General features: G+C 40.0%; 1 protein-coding gene across 1 annotated transcript; it reads left to right on the forward strand.

Moving 5' to 3' along the window:
- Positions 1-4,187: 4,187 nt before the first annotated feature.
- Positions 4,188-16,033, forward strand: LOC106515784 (zinc finger protein 385D; the record flags this gene model as incomplete). Its single annotated transcript, XM_014005781.1, is given in 7 exon segments — positions 4,188-4,351; positions 6,131-6,246; positions 10,448-10,555; positions 12,004-12,172; positions 14,557-14,796; positions 14,876-15,057; positions 15,932-16,033. Coding segments are annotated over 7 exon segments (927 nt in total), but the record flags the coding sequence as incomplete, so codon positions are not given.
- Positions 16,034-16,541: the final 508 nt, after the last annotated feature.

The following is a 16,541-nucleotide window of genomic DNA, read 5'->3' on the forward strand; positions in this document are numbered from 1 at the left end:
GTACCGTACCGTACCGTATCGTATCGTAACGTAACGTATCGTATCGTATCGTATCGTATCGTATCGTATCGTATCGTATCGTATCGCATCGTATCGTATCGTATCGTATCGTATCGCATCGTATCGCATCGTATCGCATCACGTTGTGAGGATCTGTGTCTTGTGTTCTGTTGTGTTTCTGCATGTCTTTTCCTGATTACTCTCTATCATCACACCTATCTGTACTTAGTCATCACCCAGCTGTTTCCACTTTCCACTCAACTCTGCTCTATTTAACCAGCCATTCTTCACCACTTCCTCGTCCATTCATCATATGGTTTGCCCTGGCTCTCCTCCTGTGTTGTCCTTATTAGTTGTTTTTTCTGCATCCACGTTGGCATTTTTCTTTAATGAAGACTTTTAATTTAGACTCCTCGTGACTCCTCGTGACTCGTGACTGTGACTTTTGGGTCCAATCTCACCTCATCCCCTTACAATCGTATCGTATCATGTCGTATCATATCGGTATATCTTATTATATCATGTATTTTATATCATGTCATACATTGTATTTTATATATCCTATTATGCTGTATTATACATTACCATACATATATACGTATAAACAGTATATAACATATTTATCTCATATAATGTTTCATATCATGGTGGCTGAAGCTCAGTGGTCAGTGCTGTGGTCTTATGATCTTAATGTTACAGTTTCAAGTCCAGCTTGTGTCAGGAGGGGGATCTGTCACAAAACAAATCCCGAATCTTTTATGTAGGTTTGCTTGGTGTGGCCACCTCCTCACAAGGGAGTAAAAAAAAAGAGACATTAACATTATATACCATATTTCTTCAAATCATATCAAATTATATATCATTCATCATAATCAGTATCATATTGAAGGAAATTTTGTAACTGATTAACTGAATGATAGATGCAGTTTTGTATTTTATACTTTCAGAGCATTTCAGCCTGTAAAGTTAAAGTAGACAAAGAGTTGGTGTGTGTCTTATCATGTGTTCTTTCTTTAGTCTAAACAAAATGAGTGATGTTCTGACGTAAAAGGTAACAACACCTCCAGGGATGTAACCAGGAAGAGATGTACATTGTAAGGTCAATTCATTATTATAAGAGTAAAGAAGTTGTCAGTGTTGCAGAGTCTGCTTAGAGCAGAGCTCCTGTGTTTTGTTTTGGTTCAGTCCAAGGTCTTACTGAGGCCTGTGCTGCTGAGTGCTGTATGAACCTGATTGGAGTCAGAAGATTGAAAATAAAGTTTTAACACGAATTCAACGTGGAAAGACTCACATGAACACAAAACGTGAAATTAGAATGTATTTATTGCCATAACTGAACAGATTGACATGATTGACAGGTTTGGCGCTCGAACCCCAGCCGAGAATGTGAGCGCTGTGAAAGGTTAAAGGCTCTGACGAGCTGATTAGGTTAGTGGGTAGGAGTTTTCTTCCCCCCTGGGGCCCAGACACTGGTGGTGGTTGAAGGAGAGGGAGATACCTGGAAGGTAGGAGATGAAGGATGGAGGAGGGGAGTTGGTAGGTTGACAGTCAGCTGGCGAGCAGCTGGAGCAATTGAGGTTGATGCTTTTATCCCAGACTGCTGGATCTTGATTGGATGAGGCTGAGTGTACGGTGACGGAGCTGAATGAGCTAGGTGAGGGTCATTAGTCTTCCAGAGTTGAATTTACATCTTAAAACTCCATATCCAGCGGATTCCAGTTTATTCTGACATTCAATTTTGAACAACGCATATTTTTCCTGCAATATCATGTACATATGTTGTATTATATCATGTTTAATATATGCATATACAGCGGGTAAAATAAGTATTGAACACTTCAACATTTTTCTCAGTAAATATATTACTAGAGGTGCTAATGACATGAAATTTTCACCAGATGTTGGTAACAACCCAAGTGATCCATACATACAAAGAAATCAAACCATAAATGTCCAGAAATGAAGTTATTTGTAATAATGTGGAATGGCACAGGGAAAAAGTATTGAACACATGAAGAAAGGGAGGTGTAAAAACGCATTGAAAGCCAAGACACCAGCTGAACTCTCTCAGTAATTAGAAAGCAAGCCTGCCCCTTGTCAGTGCAAGTTAATATCAGCTGGTTCAGTCCCAAATGATGGCCAGGTATCACACAAGAAACATCTGATGATGGGTAAAAGTAAAGAGCTCTCTCAAGACCTTCACAACCTTATTGTTGCAAAGCATAATGATGGCATCGGTTACAGAAGAATGTCTAAACTTCTGAAGGTTCCAGTGAGCACTGTTGGGGCCATAATTCAGAAGTGGAAAGAACATTATTTCACCATAAACCAACCACGACCAGGTGCTCCTCACAAGATTTCTGACAGAGAAGTGAAAAGAATTATCAGAAGAGTTGTCCAAGAGCCAAGGACCACTTGTGGAGAGCTTCAGAAAGACCTGGAATTAGCAGGTACGATTGTTTCAAAGAAAACAATAAGTAATGCACTGAACCACCATGGCCTGTATGCACGCTCACCACACAAGACTCCACTGCTGAAGAAACAGCATGTTGAAGCTCCTTTAAAGTTTGCTGCACAACATTTAAACAAGCCTGTGAAATACTGGGAGAATATAGTCTGGTCAGATGAGACCAACATTGAACTGTTTGGATGCCAGAATACACATCATGTTTGGAGGTCAAATGGCACTGCACATCAGCCCAAAACACCATACCAACAGTGAAGTTTGGAGGTGGGAACATCATGGTGTGGGGCTGTTTTTCAGCATATGGTACTGGCAAACTTCAAATAATTGAAGGAAGGATGAATGGAAAAATGTACAGAGATGTTCTTGATAAAAATCTGCTTCCATCTACCAGGATGATGAAGATGAAACGTGGCTGGACATTTCAGCAAGACAATGAGCCCAAACACAAAGCCAAGGAAACTCTCAGTTGGTTTCAGAGAAAGAAACTAAAGCTGCTGGAATGGCCCAGCCAATCACCTGACCTGAATCCAACAGAAAATCTATGGAAAGAACTAAAGATCAGAGTTCATAGAAGAGGTCCATGAAACCTTCAAGATTTGACGACTGTTTGTGTGGAAGAATGGGCCAAAATCACACCTGAGCAATGCATGCCACTAGTTTCTCCATACAGGAGGCTTCTTGAAGCTGTCATTGACAACAAAGGCTTTTGTACAAAGTATTAGATAAATTTCAGTAAGYGTGTTCAATACTTTTTCCCTGTGCCATTCCACATTATTACAAATAACTTCATTTCTGGACATTTATGGTTTGATTTCTTTGTATGTATGGATCACTTGGGTTGTTACCAAAATCTGGTGAAAATTTCATGTCATTAGCACCTCTAGTAATATATTTACTGAGAAAAATGTTGAAGTGTTCAATACTTATTTTACCTGCTGTACTTTGTTTGATGATGAACATCCCATAATGTGTTGTACTACTTTACTAAATGAACTTGTGTATCTGATTTAGCAGGTTGTAAAATAGCAGGTGTTGAACTGACAGCTTTCTTGAGATGTCTCTGGAGTTTTGGACTGTGGGAAAACATGTTCATTTTTTCCCCCACACAGAAAAARAAGTGTTTTGGTTTGAAGACCAGTAAGTTAAGTGAGGTCATGCTGTCAGAAGAATAAATTACTCGCGAAACATTTGAGTGTGCAGAAATCAAATGTGCAGACATTACATTTTTTAGAGTTGAGATTGTGAAGTTTATTATTATTTTTTTTGCAAGCTTATGTCCTGTGTAGTTTCCTCTCTGTGCTAAAACTTACAGGATGCATCTAAAAATAATAAAAGCCCAAGAGGAAAAGTAGTGAGGATGGGAAACCATTTCCAGGAGAGAAAAAAAAAAACCACTAAACAAACATCTCCTTTCAAAACACAGCAGCCTCGGACAGAAAGCTGCCAACTCTGAGCAACAAAGAGTTTGATTTAAAAAAATATTTTCTGTATTGATTTATTTCTCTATTAAATCTAAATTTGTGTTTTGGAATGCTTGGCTGTGAGGCAACTCTGCAACTTGACACTCTACACACTCATTTTCATCTGAATTCAAAGCAGATTTGAGGGGGATAGCTGCAGTTTGTATACGAATCGTGAAGACATGATCATAATGAAGAGGAAGAGGAGGAGGCAGAGGAGGAGGAGGAGGCAGAGGAGGAGGAGGAGGAGGAGGCAGAGGAGGAGGAGGGAATCCAGATGGGAAGGAGCAGCCGGCAGCTCCGCTGCAGAGAGAAGCAGAGACCAGAGGAGAGAGTGGGAAGCCTCATTTCTGCCCTGAGATGAAAAACTCTTTCATCAAACACTGAACCATCAGATCCCTCTGTGCTGCTGCCATGTATTTTGGTAAGTAAAGAAAACATAATGCTTTTAATCTGGGGGGAGTTGGGCTCAAATGGATTTCTGATCAGTGGAATCACTTGTTGCTGTGTTTTGATTTGAATGTGAGCTTTGGAAAGTCTGCAAATTGCAAGCAGACATGGTTCATTTAGGTTRTCATGCATTATATTTAGCTGTGAAATGATGTGTAACAAAAAGARGAAATGCTTATTTATGGCTCAGCAAACAAAGACATTTGTGTTTCAAGTACTTTACTTCTAACATTTCTCCCATAGGTTCTGGAAATCTAAACAAAAACTGGTACTGTGTCATTCTCAAATGTGATGCATGAGTCTACAGTTTCTCATCCACGTGTTTAGTGCAGCTAAAAAAAAAGTCCTTTCTCCTTTTAGAGCAAACAGGTGAAACAAGTCTCGCACTGATGCACACACAGAAACACACACCCCTGAGTTTAGCCAAAGGCAATCAGAGTAATGGCAGAGCGGATGGGTGTTCTGCTTGATTCTGATTGTGGGTGATTAAACATGCACGCTGGTCCACCATCAAACTGTAATCAAGCTCAGGGAGAACGTGTAAACTGGAGGCTCCACAATCAGCAGCACAAACAGGATGCTTATCATGAAGGGGTGGGCCTGTGGGCGCGCGCGTTTGGCTTTCATTTTCATCAAATATAGCGTGGAGATATGGAGTTGGGGAAATGAGTTTAAAATGGTTCATTTCTGTAAGCTATTATTCTAAAAAAGTCTCTGAACAAATGATTGTGGGAAAAGTTAAATGTTGCAAAATCCTGAGTGAAGGATGCTTAGTTTAAAAGAAAAAAGTAAAAAATACAAAAATGCCAAAATAAAAGTTTTAATTGTGCATTAAAACTTAATTATGTTTAATCTAAAGAGTTTCTGATGTAAATTTCTGATGAGCAAATTAGTTGTAAAAAATATATTTTTCATTTCACATTATAAAAAGTTAAAATAATATAGATTTATTGTATTGTATAATTATAGTCAGCTAACTGTGATCAACACTAGTCCATTCAGTACTGTGCAAAAGTTTTAAACCMCTTTTAAYATATTTRTGYCTTGTTTCTAAGCYGCCAGGCTYTCTTGTGATCCTTAAAAGTGACTTTTATTTASACTTTTTCTGCCTTTTCACAAATTTTCTGTAACTTTTACCTGGCTGTGGCAACAAGTTTACTGTCTGCTTAAAAAAAACAGGAAGAGTCATGTCTAAAGTTGTACTTTAGCAAATAAACAGTATTTAAAAAAAAAACAGGAAGAAAAAGCCGCAATGAAGTGAAAGAGGATTTGAAAGCTTCATCGTACATCCTCCACCTACTGATCACAGGTCTTTAGGAGTCACCTTGTTGGTGCTAAAATACTAAAATATGAGTCAAACCTTTTTTTTTTAAGGTTCAGCTAAAACAATAAGAGCAAGTTGTGTTTTTGTGAGCAGGTGCCGGAAACAAATGTGGTTCTTTGCTGAGTTATTTATYTATAACGCAATTCATTTATTGATTTTAGGAGTCTTTTTTATGTCTAATAGTCTGGTAAAAGGTTTAACAAGGTTTAACATTCCCCTGAATGAGCCAAAAATAAAGCTAAAATCTAACAAAAACGTWAAAAATGTTCAGAATTGAAGTGAATTCCACAAAAGGAGTTTGGCTGCTTGAAAGCGAAGAGATTTTTACTTTAAAGTTAAAATCCTCTTCTTTATTAGCKCTCATTATTTTTTATCATTTTAAAATGTATCATCTAATCTTTATTGGCTCCCTGCTGTGTCGTCTCTCAGGTAATGTGTGCCACAGTCCCCTGCCGCCKCTGGCTCGTCCCCCGCTGGGCAGGACCCTGGCCTCCCCCGACCCCAAGGGCCTCCTCCCCTTCCATCTGCTCCCCGGATTCACCGACGTGAGTATCCGCGGCTGCCATGGCAACATCATGAATCAAAACTCAAATTGTTCACTTTATCACAGCAGGTTTTTTTTCTGTTGCTACAGCCAGAAAAGTAAAAATTCACAAACTAAATTTGCCTGTGTGGAAGAAAATGTTCAACACTGAGCTGTTTGTACGCGCGCGCTGCCTACATCTTTCCAAATATATCACCTGTGATGCAGAGTGCGGTGACATTTCCACACAACCTGGGGGGGATGGTGGGTGGGGGGGAAGTAGAGCCAATTCCTTGGTATTCCTCACGCAGAGCCTTTCTTAGAGCTGTCTGACTCGATGTTTGTGATGGGTGAAGGTTGGAGGGGAGCTAATGTGGGCCAAGTCCTGGCCCAGAGGAGAGCTGAGCTTCTGGAAAAAAAACAACGCATGTTTTAAAGGAGACATATCCTGCGTTTAACYRCTTCTTTTTCACATTTAAATCATTCATTAGAGTCTATATAAAGTGGAGCTGCTATGCTTCGGTCTGAATTCTTCCTTGTAACTCCACAAGCCCCTCTTTCAYCCCTTCTCTGAGGCGTGTTTCAACTCGTTTCTATGCTGCCTCTTTAAATCCACACAATGCTTCACACCGCGCCATCCCCCTGCTCCCAGAGTGGTCCATACCTTGATAGAGGGGTTTATGACTATATAGCCGTGCAGAAACTTTGGATTTTGCAAGTCCTCTTTAACAGATGAAACCAACACAGCTACGTCCCAGAGTTCCAATAAAAGTCCAAAAAAGTGCAGGGATGCTGTAAGCTAAAGATCATCAATTCCGGTCCTCGAGGTCCGCAGCCCTGCATATTTTACTTTTTTCCCGTCTCTAACACACCTGATTCAGTCAGTGAACTACCTTTTCCAAGTTCTGCAGAAGCCTGCTAATCATCTGTCCATTCAAATCAGGTGTGTTGGAGCAGAGAAACAAGTAAAACATGCAGGGCTGTGGACTTCGAGGACCAGAATTGATGATCTCTAGCTTAGAGCATCACTGCATTAACAGAATCGCATGATTCTATTGGAACTTTTAATGGGAGTGGCCAAATGACTCGACAGCGCCACCTAACGTGAGATAGAGGAACTGGTAAGTCCTAGAGAGCTGAAATTCGAGACATAGGTAGATCTCCCCAAATCAAGAAAAAAAGTCTCTTGGAGGTATGCCCTAAAACAAACAGGAAGTCGGCCGTTTTGGGTCAAGGTCAAATTTTGGCCGATTTTCATTTTCGCTCACGTCGAATTTTTGCGAACTCCTCCTAGGGATTTTGACTTATCGGCTTTAAACTCGGTCAGTATGCTGTTAAGACATGGAGGAATAAAAGTTAAATGTTTACATGAAGAAAAAACTGATTAAGAAGTGTATAAAACCAGAATATTTGACCAGTCACATCTCCTTTGCTCCTWTCTGCTGTTTACTCTTTTATTTCTAACCTGATTTGTTCAGACCTGCATGTTTTACTCTGTTGCAGGGTGTTTTTTATACATTTATAGACGCTGTATTCACATCAGCAGCTTTCTCAAAAAGCGCACCATGCCTTGAAAAACACACCTATCCACTTCTAAGGCTCTTTCTCCGTGTTTCACTTCAGTTTCCTCTCATCTCCAACTGTCCCCCCACCCCCCCATCACCTTTTCACTTTCTCTGCTGCACTYTTTGGCCCTACAGGTTTTCCACTTTGTCTCCTCCTGTCATCCGTCTCATTCCACGTCCGCTCATGTGCCTTTTCTCGCTTTTTTTTAGCTCGTCCTCTCGCTGACATTTTCTCTGCTGACCTTTTTTTCAGTCCTGCTTTATTTTTCTCTTCTTCTTCCTTTTTTATTTTTGCACAACAGACTGAAATCAAAATATTATTTTTCAGAATGTTGGCTTGTTCTCACCTTCTCGACGCCTTCTCCCTCTGGATGAACTCGGTATTTCTTAAAAAAAGAAGAAAAAAAAAGAAATCGCATCTCCCTCTTCTAACACTCACACTCAGACTCCCACTTATTTAATTATATTCCATCTCCAGCACCTCCTCCAGTCTGCAGCAGCAGGAGTATTATCAGACCAGTAAAAAGTTACTGCAGTGTTTTGGTTTGTGGGTGTCATTTTAGAGACTTACTACTACATACGTATCACTACTATATTACCTTTTTTTCAATACGGAGGAGTTGGAAAGCATCGACTAAACACCTTAATGGTAGCTTTTTAATTGTCATTCATTATGCTGTCATTCAACTAATTTAGTCGATATAACTTTTAGCAAAAAGTTTCAAATAATCAAACTCCTAAATTTATAGTTTACTCTCATAAATTGTTTTTTTAAAGGACAAACATTTTTACATATCGCTCAACTAAATCTTTTAGCTTTGATGTTAATGTTTTAATAAAATACATCAGTAAAATCTGTAACAGATTTTTGCATTTGATGAGAAAATATTTATATATATAAAAAATAAATAAAATTACCAGGAGGCATTTTTGTTCGAAACGCTTCTGTAATAAATCTGTGGGTGTGCAGAAAGCTGAACTCTGACAGTGAAATGTGTGTACGTTTTTTTTCCCTYGTGCGTCTTAATAAGCCCCTGAAATGTGTACTGGCTCCCGTAAAGCGCCAAACAGGAGTRTGTTTGGTGCCCACATGTGCGTTGGCATAGTTACCGGACTGCATGCGTGCAAATGTTTTCTCTGATCCGGTTCCTTAAACTTCACCGACTGCTTTGGCTTCTAGTTTTTCTAATGGGGAACGGGAACATTTCTGGCAGATTCCACCAAAACTGGTCATTGAAATGACAAAACAGTGGCTTATGTCTCACTTTTTTTCTTCTTGACGTCAGGTGTTGATGCACAAAGTAAAAGAGGATTATTCATCATCATAAATGTAGAAGGCTGATTGTGAGCCAGGTAAAAGTCTGCTTTATTTCACTTGGACATATGTTTCAGTCATAACTCCATGGGGCTCGGCGTGTCTGACGTGCTGCTATACCTGAGTCTTTTCCAGAGTTTGCTCTGATTATAATTGATGCTGCATTTTTTTWAATCTTTTTTGGTGCTTGATTCATTCAGAAGATTTGTTTCCGAGTGTGATATCAGTGTGTGCGCAATAGAAAAAAGGCAATAAGTAGAAAAGGGCAAGCTGACTTTGCTACAGGTGTTTGAAGGCTAAGGAGTGCGTCAAGGGGAAGAAAGTGAGTCTGAGGGGAGGACAGGAAGGCGACTTTGATCAGATGGAGAAGCAGCAGAGAGTTTGGAGGTTAGCAGATGGAGCGAGAAGGTCAAACATCGACAAAGGAGCCCCGAGGCAGAGGAGGGATGAAGGTGTGATGTGAAATCTCATCCAGTTAAGCATAAAACCTCAACAAGACATTCTAGTTTTTTGTTAAAGAAATAAAATAGTTTTCATGGTGTTTTTATTTATTTTTTTACTTTAATACAATGACAGAAACAAAACGATACGAGACCTGGTGAGAGCAGAGATGCATTCCAGTGAAGCTGCCCAGAGTCATCAAAGATAAAATTCCCATAGTTTCTGTTTTTTATGTTGGGTCAGGAATTCATCTTTGGCACTTGTAAAACCTCCAGAACAGTGCTTATATGTTTCCAGCACTTTTAAAACAAGCTGGCTGACCCAAAATAATTGGCATTTTTATGTAACTGCCGGCCTCCCTCTCAGCCTGCTTTTACTGCTTTCATGGTTCCCTATATATATATATTATTTTTAAGTAATGTTCCACTTTAGGTTTTATTATACTTATATGTACTCGTTATAGCTTCCAGAAATACTAAGATGCATCAATTCCTTACTTTTTTGGCAGAGAGAGCTGCTCAGGGTCAGTCTGGTTGCTGGAACATGTCCGGGTAAAATACCCCTGCAGGTTTTTAAAGTGACTGTAAAAGTTTTGTTGTTTGTTTATTGGAGAACACAGACTGTGGTCAGCTTGGCTTCATGGTGGTCCAAACGGACTCCAGTAAAAAAAACAAGAGAAAGAGTATCTGAACATCTTTATACAATTTGTTTAAAATTGTCTATCATTACCTCCAGTCTTAAAATTACATTACGATAAAGGAGTAAAACCTGAGTCTCACTGCGACTTTTGGCAACAAATTACAAAAAAGATTCGTAAGGCAGTTTCCAAAATATCTCAGAATGTTTGCAAATGTTTTCAACTCTCTTAATGTTAATTTTTTCCATTTCCCCTCCTGTTTTAGATGGATCACATCCACAAAGCCTTGATTGGTCCAGGTTACGGGTTAGCTTTACCCCTAAAGAAGAAAAGCAGCTCTTGTGGAGTCTGTCGAGTGAGATTCAACTCTGAGGTGTGTGTGTGTGTGCATGAGAAGAAATACACTTGCAATTGCTTCTCTTTCATGGTTCCTTTTGTTTCTCACACACCCTGAAGTGACAGTTGAATGGCTGAGAGGACCTGCCCTCTGTCTGGCTTCTCGCCTGGTTGGGATGGGATCTTGTGTAATAACTGGTTAAAAGGCGCACTGATCTTACGCCAGTCAGAAAGCGCAACACTTTCATTTCAAGAAAGTGATGCATTTAATGGATTGTTGTCAGAAAATAAACATTTGAACAGCAAAAACGTCAACGCAAATTTGGTTTACTGCTGTTTACAACTAAAACGAAGATTTGCAAGCTTTGTTGTGAGGGTGATTTTAGTGTCTTTTAAAGGGATGGCTCAGTGATTTGAAGGTGTGGTGCAACCTTCTGTGAAAAGATTTGAAACAATTATGTTGCATCACAATGTCAGTACTGTAATCCAATTTTTAACCCTTGAACTATCTGTTATTGATCTGTTTTATAGACCTTTGACCCCACTAACATGGGGGCCTTTCTGGGAGACAATCTGCCTAAATACATTAAAATATAGCATTTGTCTCTTTGTTATTATTCCAAATCTACACTCAACCATGATCTTCATACCAAAGTACATACCAAACCATTACTTAGGTGTACTGTTACAGTTCTGATGTTAATTGACCATAATATTCCAACATAATTACTTTAAAAGAACAGTTTGTAATTCATTTGTCACACGTGTCAAACTCAAGGCCCGTGGGCCAACTCTGGCCYTCCTTAACATTTAATCTGGCCTCAAAGGAGATTTTTTTAAATGTGTGGTAATGTTTTGTTGCTTCTCTTATTACTTTAAATACTGAGCTTATACTTAATTCAGTCTTCTTGTGAGAGCTGGCCAACTTTAAAGTCGCGAAAAATAAGTTGAAAATTTTTGTTAAGCAATTATTTTGGGAAAAGCAACAGAAAACATCAGAAGATTAAACTCCTGTTGATGACTTTGCGGCCAAGAACAGATGTTGGACAGCTAACTTGATTAAAATGTGCGTCTGAGCAACAGAGTGGGCTTTATCTTTTTCTATATTCTCTCCTTATTTCAAATGATTTGTTGTTCAGTGAGGGTTTGCTGTTTTAAAATCATGTCTAAGAAATATTTAATTAAAAGTTAATAGAAAGTTATAAGTTGGATCTTTATTCTTTATCTGTTATGTTTAATTTAAATTCTTTTGTGTTTTCATGAGCATAATTTATGATACTACATTTAAAATTATTCTTATTCATATTAACTTTCAGTAAATATTGATCAAGACTGGCCCTTGGCTTGGATCAAGTTTTTACCCACCTGAGCCTCAGTGTTAACTTTCATGTTGTGTATTGGAGCTGCAATTATTGTCATCTTTTTATATTTGTGTGCAATTGGCTCATCTTGTTTTATTTTGTTTGTTTGTTGGTGGACACGCAGGCTCAGGCTTCTTCCCATTACAGTGGCACGAGGCACACGAAGAGGCTCAAAGCTCTGGATGCCCCAGATTCAAAGATCAAGACCTCTGAAGCAGTCATCAGGAAAACCACATCGCAAATCCTCCCGTCACCCTGCTCCCAGGCCTCCAGCTCTGACACAACATCAGACGGTGTGTTTCTCTGAAAAAAAACCCGCACCTGCTTCCACATGCTTCTTGACTGTCCTAGTGTGTGTGTGTGTGTGTGTGTGTGTGAGTGAGAGAGAGAGAGAGAGAGAGAGAGAGGACTTCAAATACAGTATATGACAGAGTTAGATATTTGAACGTACAGTTTGAACCTCCTTTTTCTCAGTCACAACTTTAACTCTTTGATGTGATACCCACCCCCCGCCCCCCACCCCCGGCTGCTTTGGGTTGCACAGTGAGGAGATTAAAGGTTGAGCATTATCCTCTGCTTTGTCTCCATGTCTACATTTTCTGACCTCGTTCAGTGGCCTCCAGAGATCAAAAGCCCAATGAAAACGGCTTTGAATGTGATCTGTGGGCAGCTGTACAGTGTCCCTGTATTTCTCTCTCTCTCTCTCTCTCTCTGTGTGTGTGTGTGTGTGTGTGTGTGTGGGTCTGGAGGCATGTCAGCATCAGTGTGGAGGTGTGTCAAAGCATTAACTGATTTCCAGGGTGTGTATATTTTTGCCCACACCGATGTGCTACTTTTGCTCGTGCGTGGGTGCTAATGAGCAAAAATAATRTTTCACTCCAACTAAAGAATAATGACTATAGAAAAAACACTTGACCTCACCGGTTAGATAGTTTGCTTATGTTAGAGGGAGAAAAAATAATAATGAAAAAATGAATGATCATTTCTCCATTTAGAGGGTGTTTCAAGAGAAATTGATGAGAGCTTTCCGAAGATCAGTCGACTGAGACGGCGGGGAATCAGTGGAGAYGAACAGACACTCACTCAGCCAAGGGAGAGCTAATCACTGTTATTAACAGAGAGTGGATCCTGAAATCAGAGCGTGGCCCTCTGGGAGCACGTTAGCCTCAGAAAAGATAAGAGAACCAAACCGTCCGTACAGAACTGTCAAATAAAGTGCTTGCAGACGGATCCGAGGGGAAACCATTGATTATTGGTGCGATTAAAGAAGTTGATAGCACTCATAATCACCTCTAGCCTGGTGAGTTATTATCTTTTGCTGGGAAAAGGTGATAAGACTGGTGGGTCTTTAAGACGAGGAAAATACCTCAAAGTGATGGACCAACATGAATTTTATTAAATAACGGCAGACATCTCTATAACTTTCATTAAACTTTTTTTTTGTAAAGTCAATGTAGAAGGATAACATCGTGTTTCCAGATGATGGTCATGTTGGTTTAACTGTACAGTGATTTCCACCAGCAACTGGTAAAAAGATGAAACACTCCCCCAAGGTTTGTTGATGAGTAGAAAAGTTTAACCATCTCGATGTTGTGTTTATGAGTTAGAGATGGACAATCAGGGTGTTCCTCTCATCTATTGTAGTAAATAAAGAAGCTGATCCTAAAGACTAATCTCTTGATTTTCTAGTCCACCTACATTCCAACCCTCACCTATAGACATGAATTGTGTCTCATAAGTAAAGGGAATGAAATAACCCCACAGGGTGTTTGGGTTCAGCCTTGAGCTTCTGATGCTGCTGAAAACCCAGGGAGTGTGTTAATCAATCAGATAAGAGTTACCGCTCCCTGACAAATACACCCACTAAACAAAGCGAGTGTAACATTTGGCATGAGAAAGTGTTCAGATGGGTGGACCGGGCRTGTTTTTATTGCTCACCATACGTTCAAGAGCCCACGCAGAAATGTACACCAGAGCTTTGCACTCTCTCCATTATAAAACATGCTGCTGTGATTGATAAATACGGTTCTCTGGTTTTTGTCAGAATTGTGATGCCATACCATCCACGCTCCATTCCAGCTCCTCTGCATCAGAATGTGGCTCAGGCATCTGAGGATATGTCCTGGTTGGGTTTTTCAGTCACATCCTGCTAAGAGACYCAGAACTTGCCTTATTGGCCTGGAAACAGGTCAAGATTTGGGAAGAGCTGGAAGGAGATAGTGAAGAAAGTGATGTTACCCTTCCTAATCATCTGACCTGAGCAATTACTTAGTTGCAGACTACAACGGTTAAATGGTTAACGTTAGCACCCCGCCCCTCGCACTGTGACTGCTGGATATGGACACCAGTGACCCCCGTGACCCTGACAGCAAAAAGCGGGTATAGATAATGAATAAATGGATGGTTAAAGTTAGCATCTTTAAGTCTGAAAACAGGATTTTTAGGATTGACATCATGAGGTTGTGGACATTTAGCTTTAGTAGAGGGTTAGAAATGTATGTTTATACATTATATCCATATTCACTGCTGAAGAGTTTGTTTTTTCTTGAAGAATTCAGAATGAACTATTGTATAAACAATGAAAATACAKGGGGAATTCTGTTTCTCTCTGTCTTTTTTCTTATCTTTGTGTAACATGCTTTTCTGTTTAATTTTGCCTGTTTTTTYCAACCCTTAGCCCCAACCCCATCCTCTGACACAGCATGGTCACAGAGTGGTCTTTGTGCAACACYAAAAGAGGCTTCTAACCACTCCCTGCCGCCCAGTCCAAAACCAACAGAAAAAGAGCCCCCGAAGGAAGCAGAAGAAGAGGCTCCCGAGGAAGAGACGGAGGAAGAAAAAGCAAAACGTCTCCTCTATTGTTCCCTCTGTAAGGTGGCRGTCAACTCGGCCTCACAGCTTCAGGCTCACAACAGTGGTAAGAAACAGTCACTGTGTGATCAACCCTTGATGTGCTGTGATTGATTCTCCTTTCATGAACTTTAACGTGTGTTCAGGTACGAAGCACAAAACCATGCTTGAAGCCAGGAGCGGCGATGGAGCCATCAAGTCGTTCCCGAGGATAGGGGTCAAATCCAAGATGGCCGCTCCAGTGGAGTCATCAACGGGGCTCCAGAACAAAACTTTCCACTGTGAAATCTGCGATGTGCACGTGAACTCTGAGACTCAACTCAAACAGGTGGGTTCATAGGAACCAGTCCAAGATGGCCGCCACAGTTTATCAACCCTGGAACAAATATTAAACAAAAACGTTGTGTGGTAGTAGCTGAGATGCTATCACTCATGATGCTATTTTCAAAAGAATTACCATTATTCTTACAGCCTTTTCATCTTTTAAGATAAGATCCTAGTTTAAAACTCAATGAATGTAGGTGGGCGCTTAATTTTAAGAAAATGAGGGGTCAGAGTTGGCTCATTAGACTTCTTGTTCATGTTCTTTGAAACCATAAAAAGGTCAGCCATCACACAGATTTGCCATTCTCATCGTTCAACAATCCAACACGACCATCATCACTGTCTCCATCATGCATTACAGGCAGGAAAAKTAGCACCGTGCATATTTTATTCCACGCCGCAGTGTGAACATCTAACACCTGTCGATGCAGGTGAGGTAGTAATGAGCTCAAAGCCGCTTCGGGTTCCAGCGAGTGTTTGAATCTACTGTTGCCCTCTCGTGTTCGTGACGCGAATGCATACCGTTAGTTCTTACACCTAACTGTTTAAAAGTTTGCTTTTGTCCAGGTGCTCATGAATATTTTAGCTGTTCGCTGCTGATTGTACGCTTTGCTGACCGTCAGCCATCTGTTTGTGCTGGTCAGTCAAGTCAAAAACATTTCCAAACCAGCCTCTCATGAATATTTTGAATCAACAAGTCAGAGCAAACAAATTCTGAGCGGTTTTATTCTAGTTAATTTTCAGAATAAGTGCTTTGATTAAGCCCCTTTGATTTCATCTTGACAAATTATTACATTTTTAAGCAAATTAACCTGCTGCTGCCAGCATTCGTCTTAATGTGATTTCCTGTGTTTGTGTGTTTTTATCTTCTGCTCCAGCACATTAGCAGCAGGAGACACAAGGACAGAGCAGCAGGTAAACCAGCCAAGCCTAAATTCAGCCCCTACAGTCCCAACCAGCGTCACCAGAGTCTCCAGGCAGTGAGTATCCTGCTGKTTTTTTTCATTCCTCATCGTCGTGTTTGTGAGTTTATTCTCAGGAAGCTCCTCTCCCTGCAGCCACTGAACCAAAAAGTCAGCATTACTGGCTCAGGATTAAAATATTAGGATGTAGCACAAGACTATTAAAGGGATCCCTGATTAGTTGTAACATTAGACTTTATTTGATAAACATATATTTTAATTGTAAAATAAAGACTGTAAAAATACTGTAGGATGTTCAGTTTTTATCATTTTTAAACTAAAAGTTTAAAGTTTAAAAATATATTACACGGACGGGGCCATATGATGACATGGATAGGTCCTCGGTGAGAGGCTGCTAGCGAGCTATATCCACCCTGAAGGTTAATCTTGGACAATATCTGATGATTGGCTCTTTTAAATGAAACCAGAGAGCGTTGACAGAGAGGAGAAGGTAGAAATGACTCAGCCTGTAACTGAAAATATGGATGGAGGACAAAAGAGTCTTGTTTTTTCTTGTTTTTTCTTG

The sequence above is a fragment of the Austrofundulus limnaeus genome, unplaced genomic scaffold (genome assembly GCF_001266775.1).
Source record: "Austrofundulus limnaeus strain Quisiro unplaced genomic scaffold, Austrofundulus_limnaeus-1.0 Scaffold32, whole genome shotgun sequence".
Taxonomy (NCBI): domain Eukaryota; kingdom Metazoa; phylum Chordata; class Actinopteri; order Cyprinodontiformes; family Rivulidae; genus Austrofundulus; species Austrofundulus limnaeus.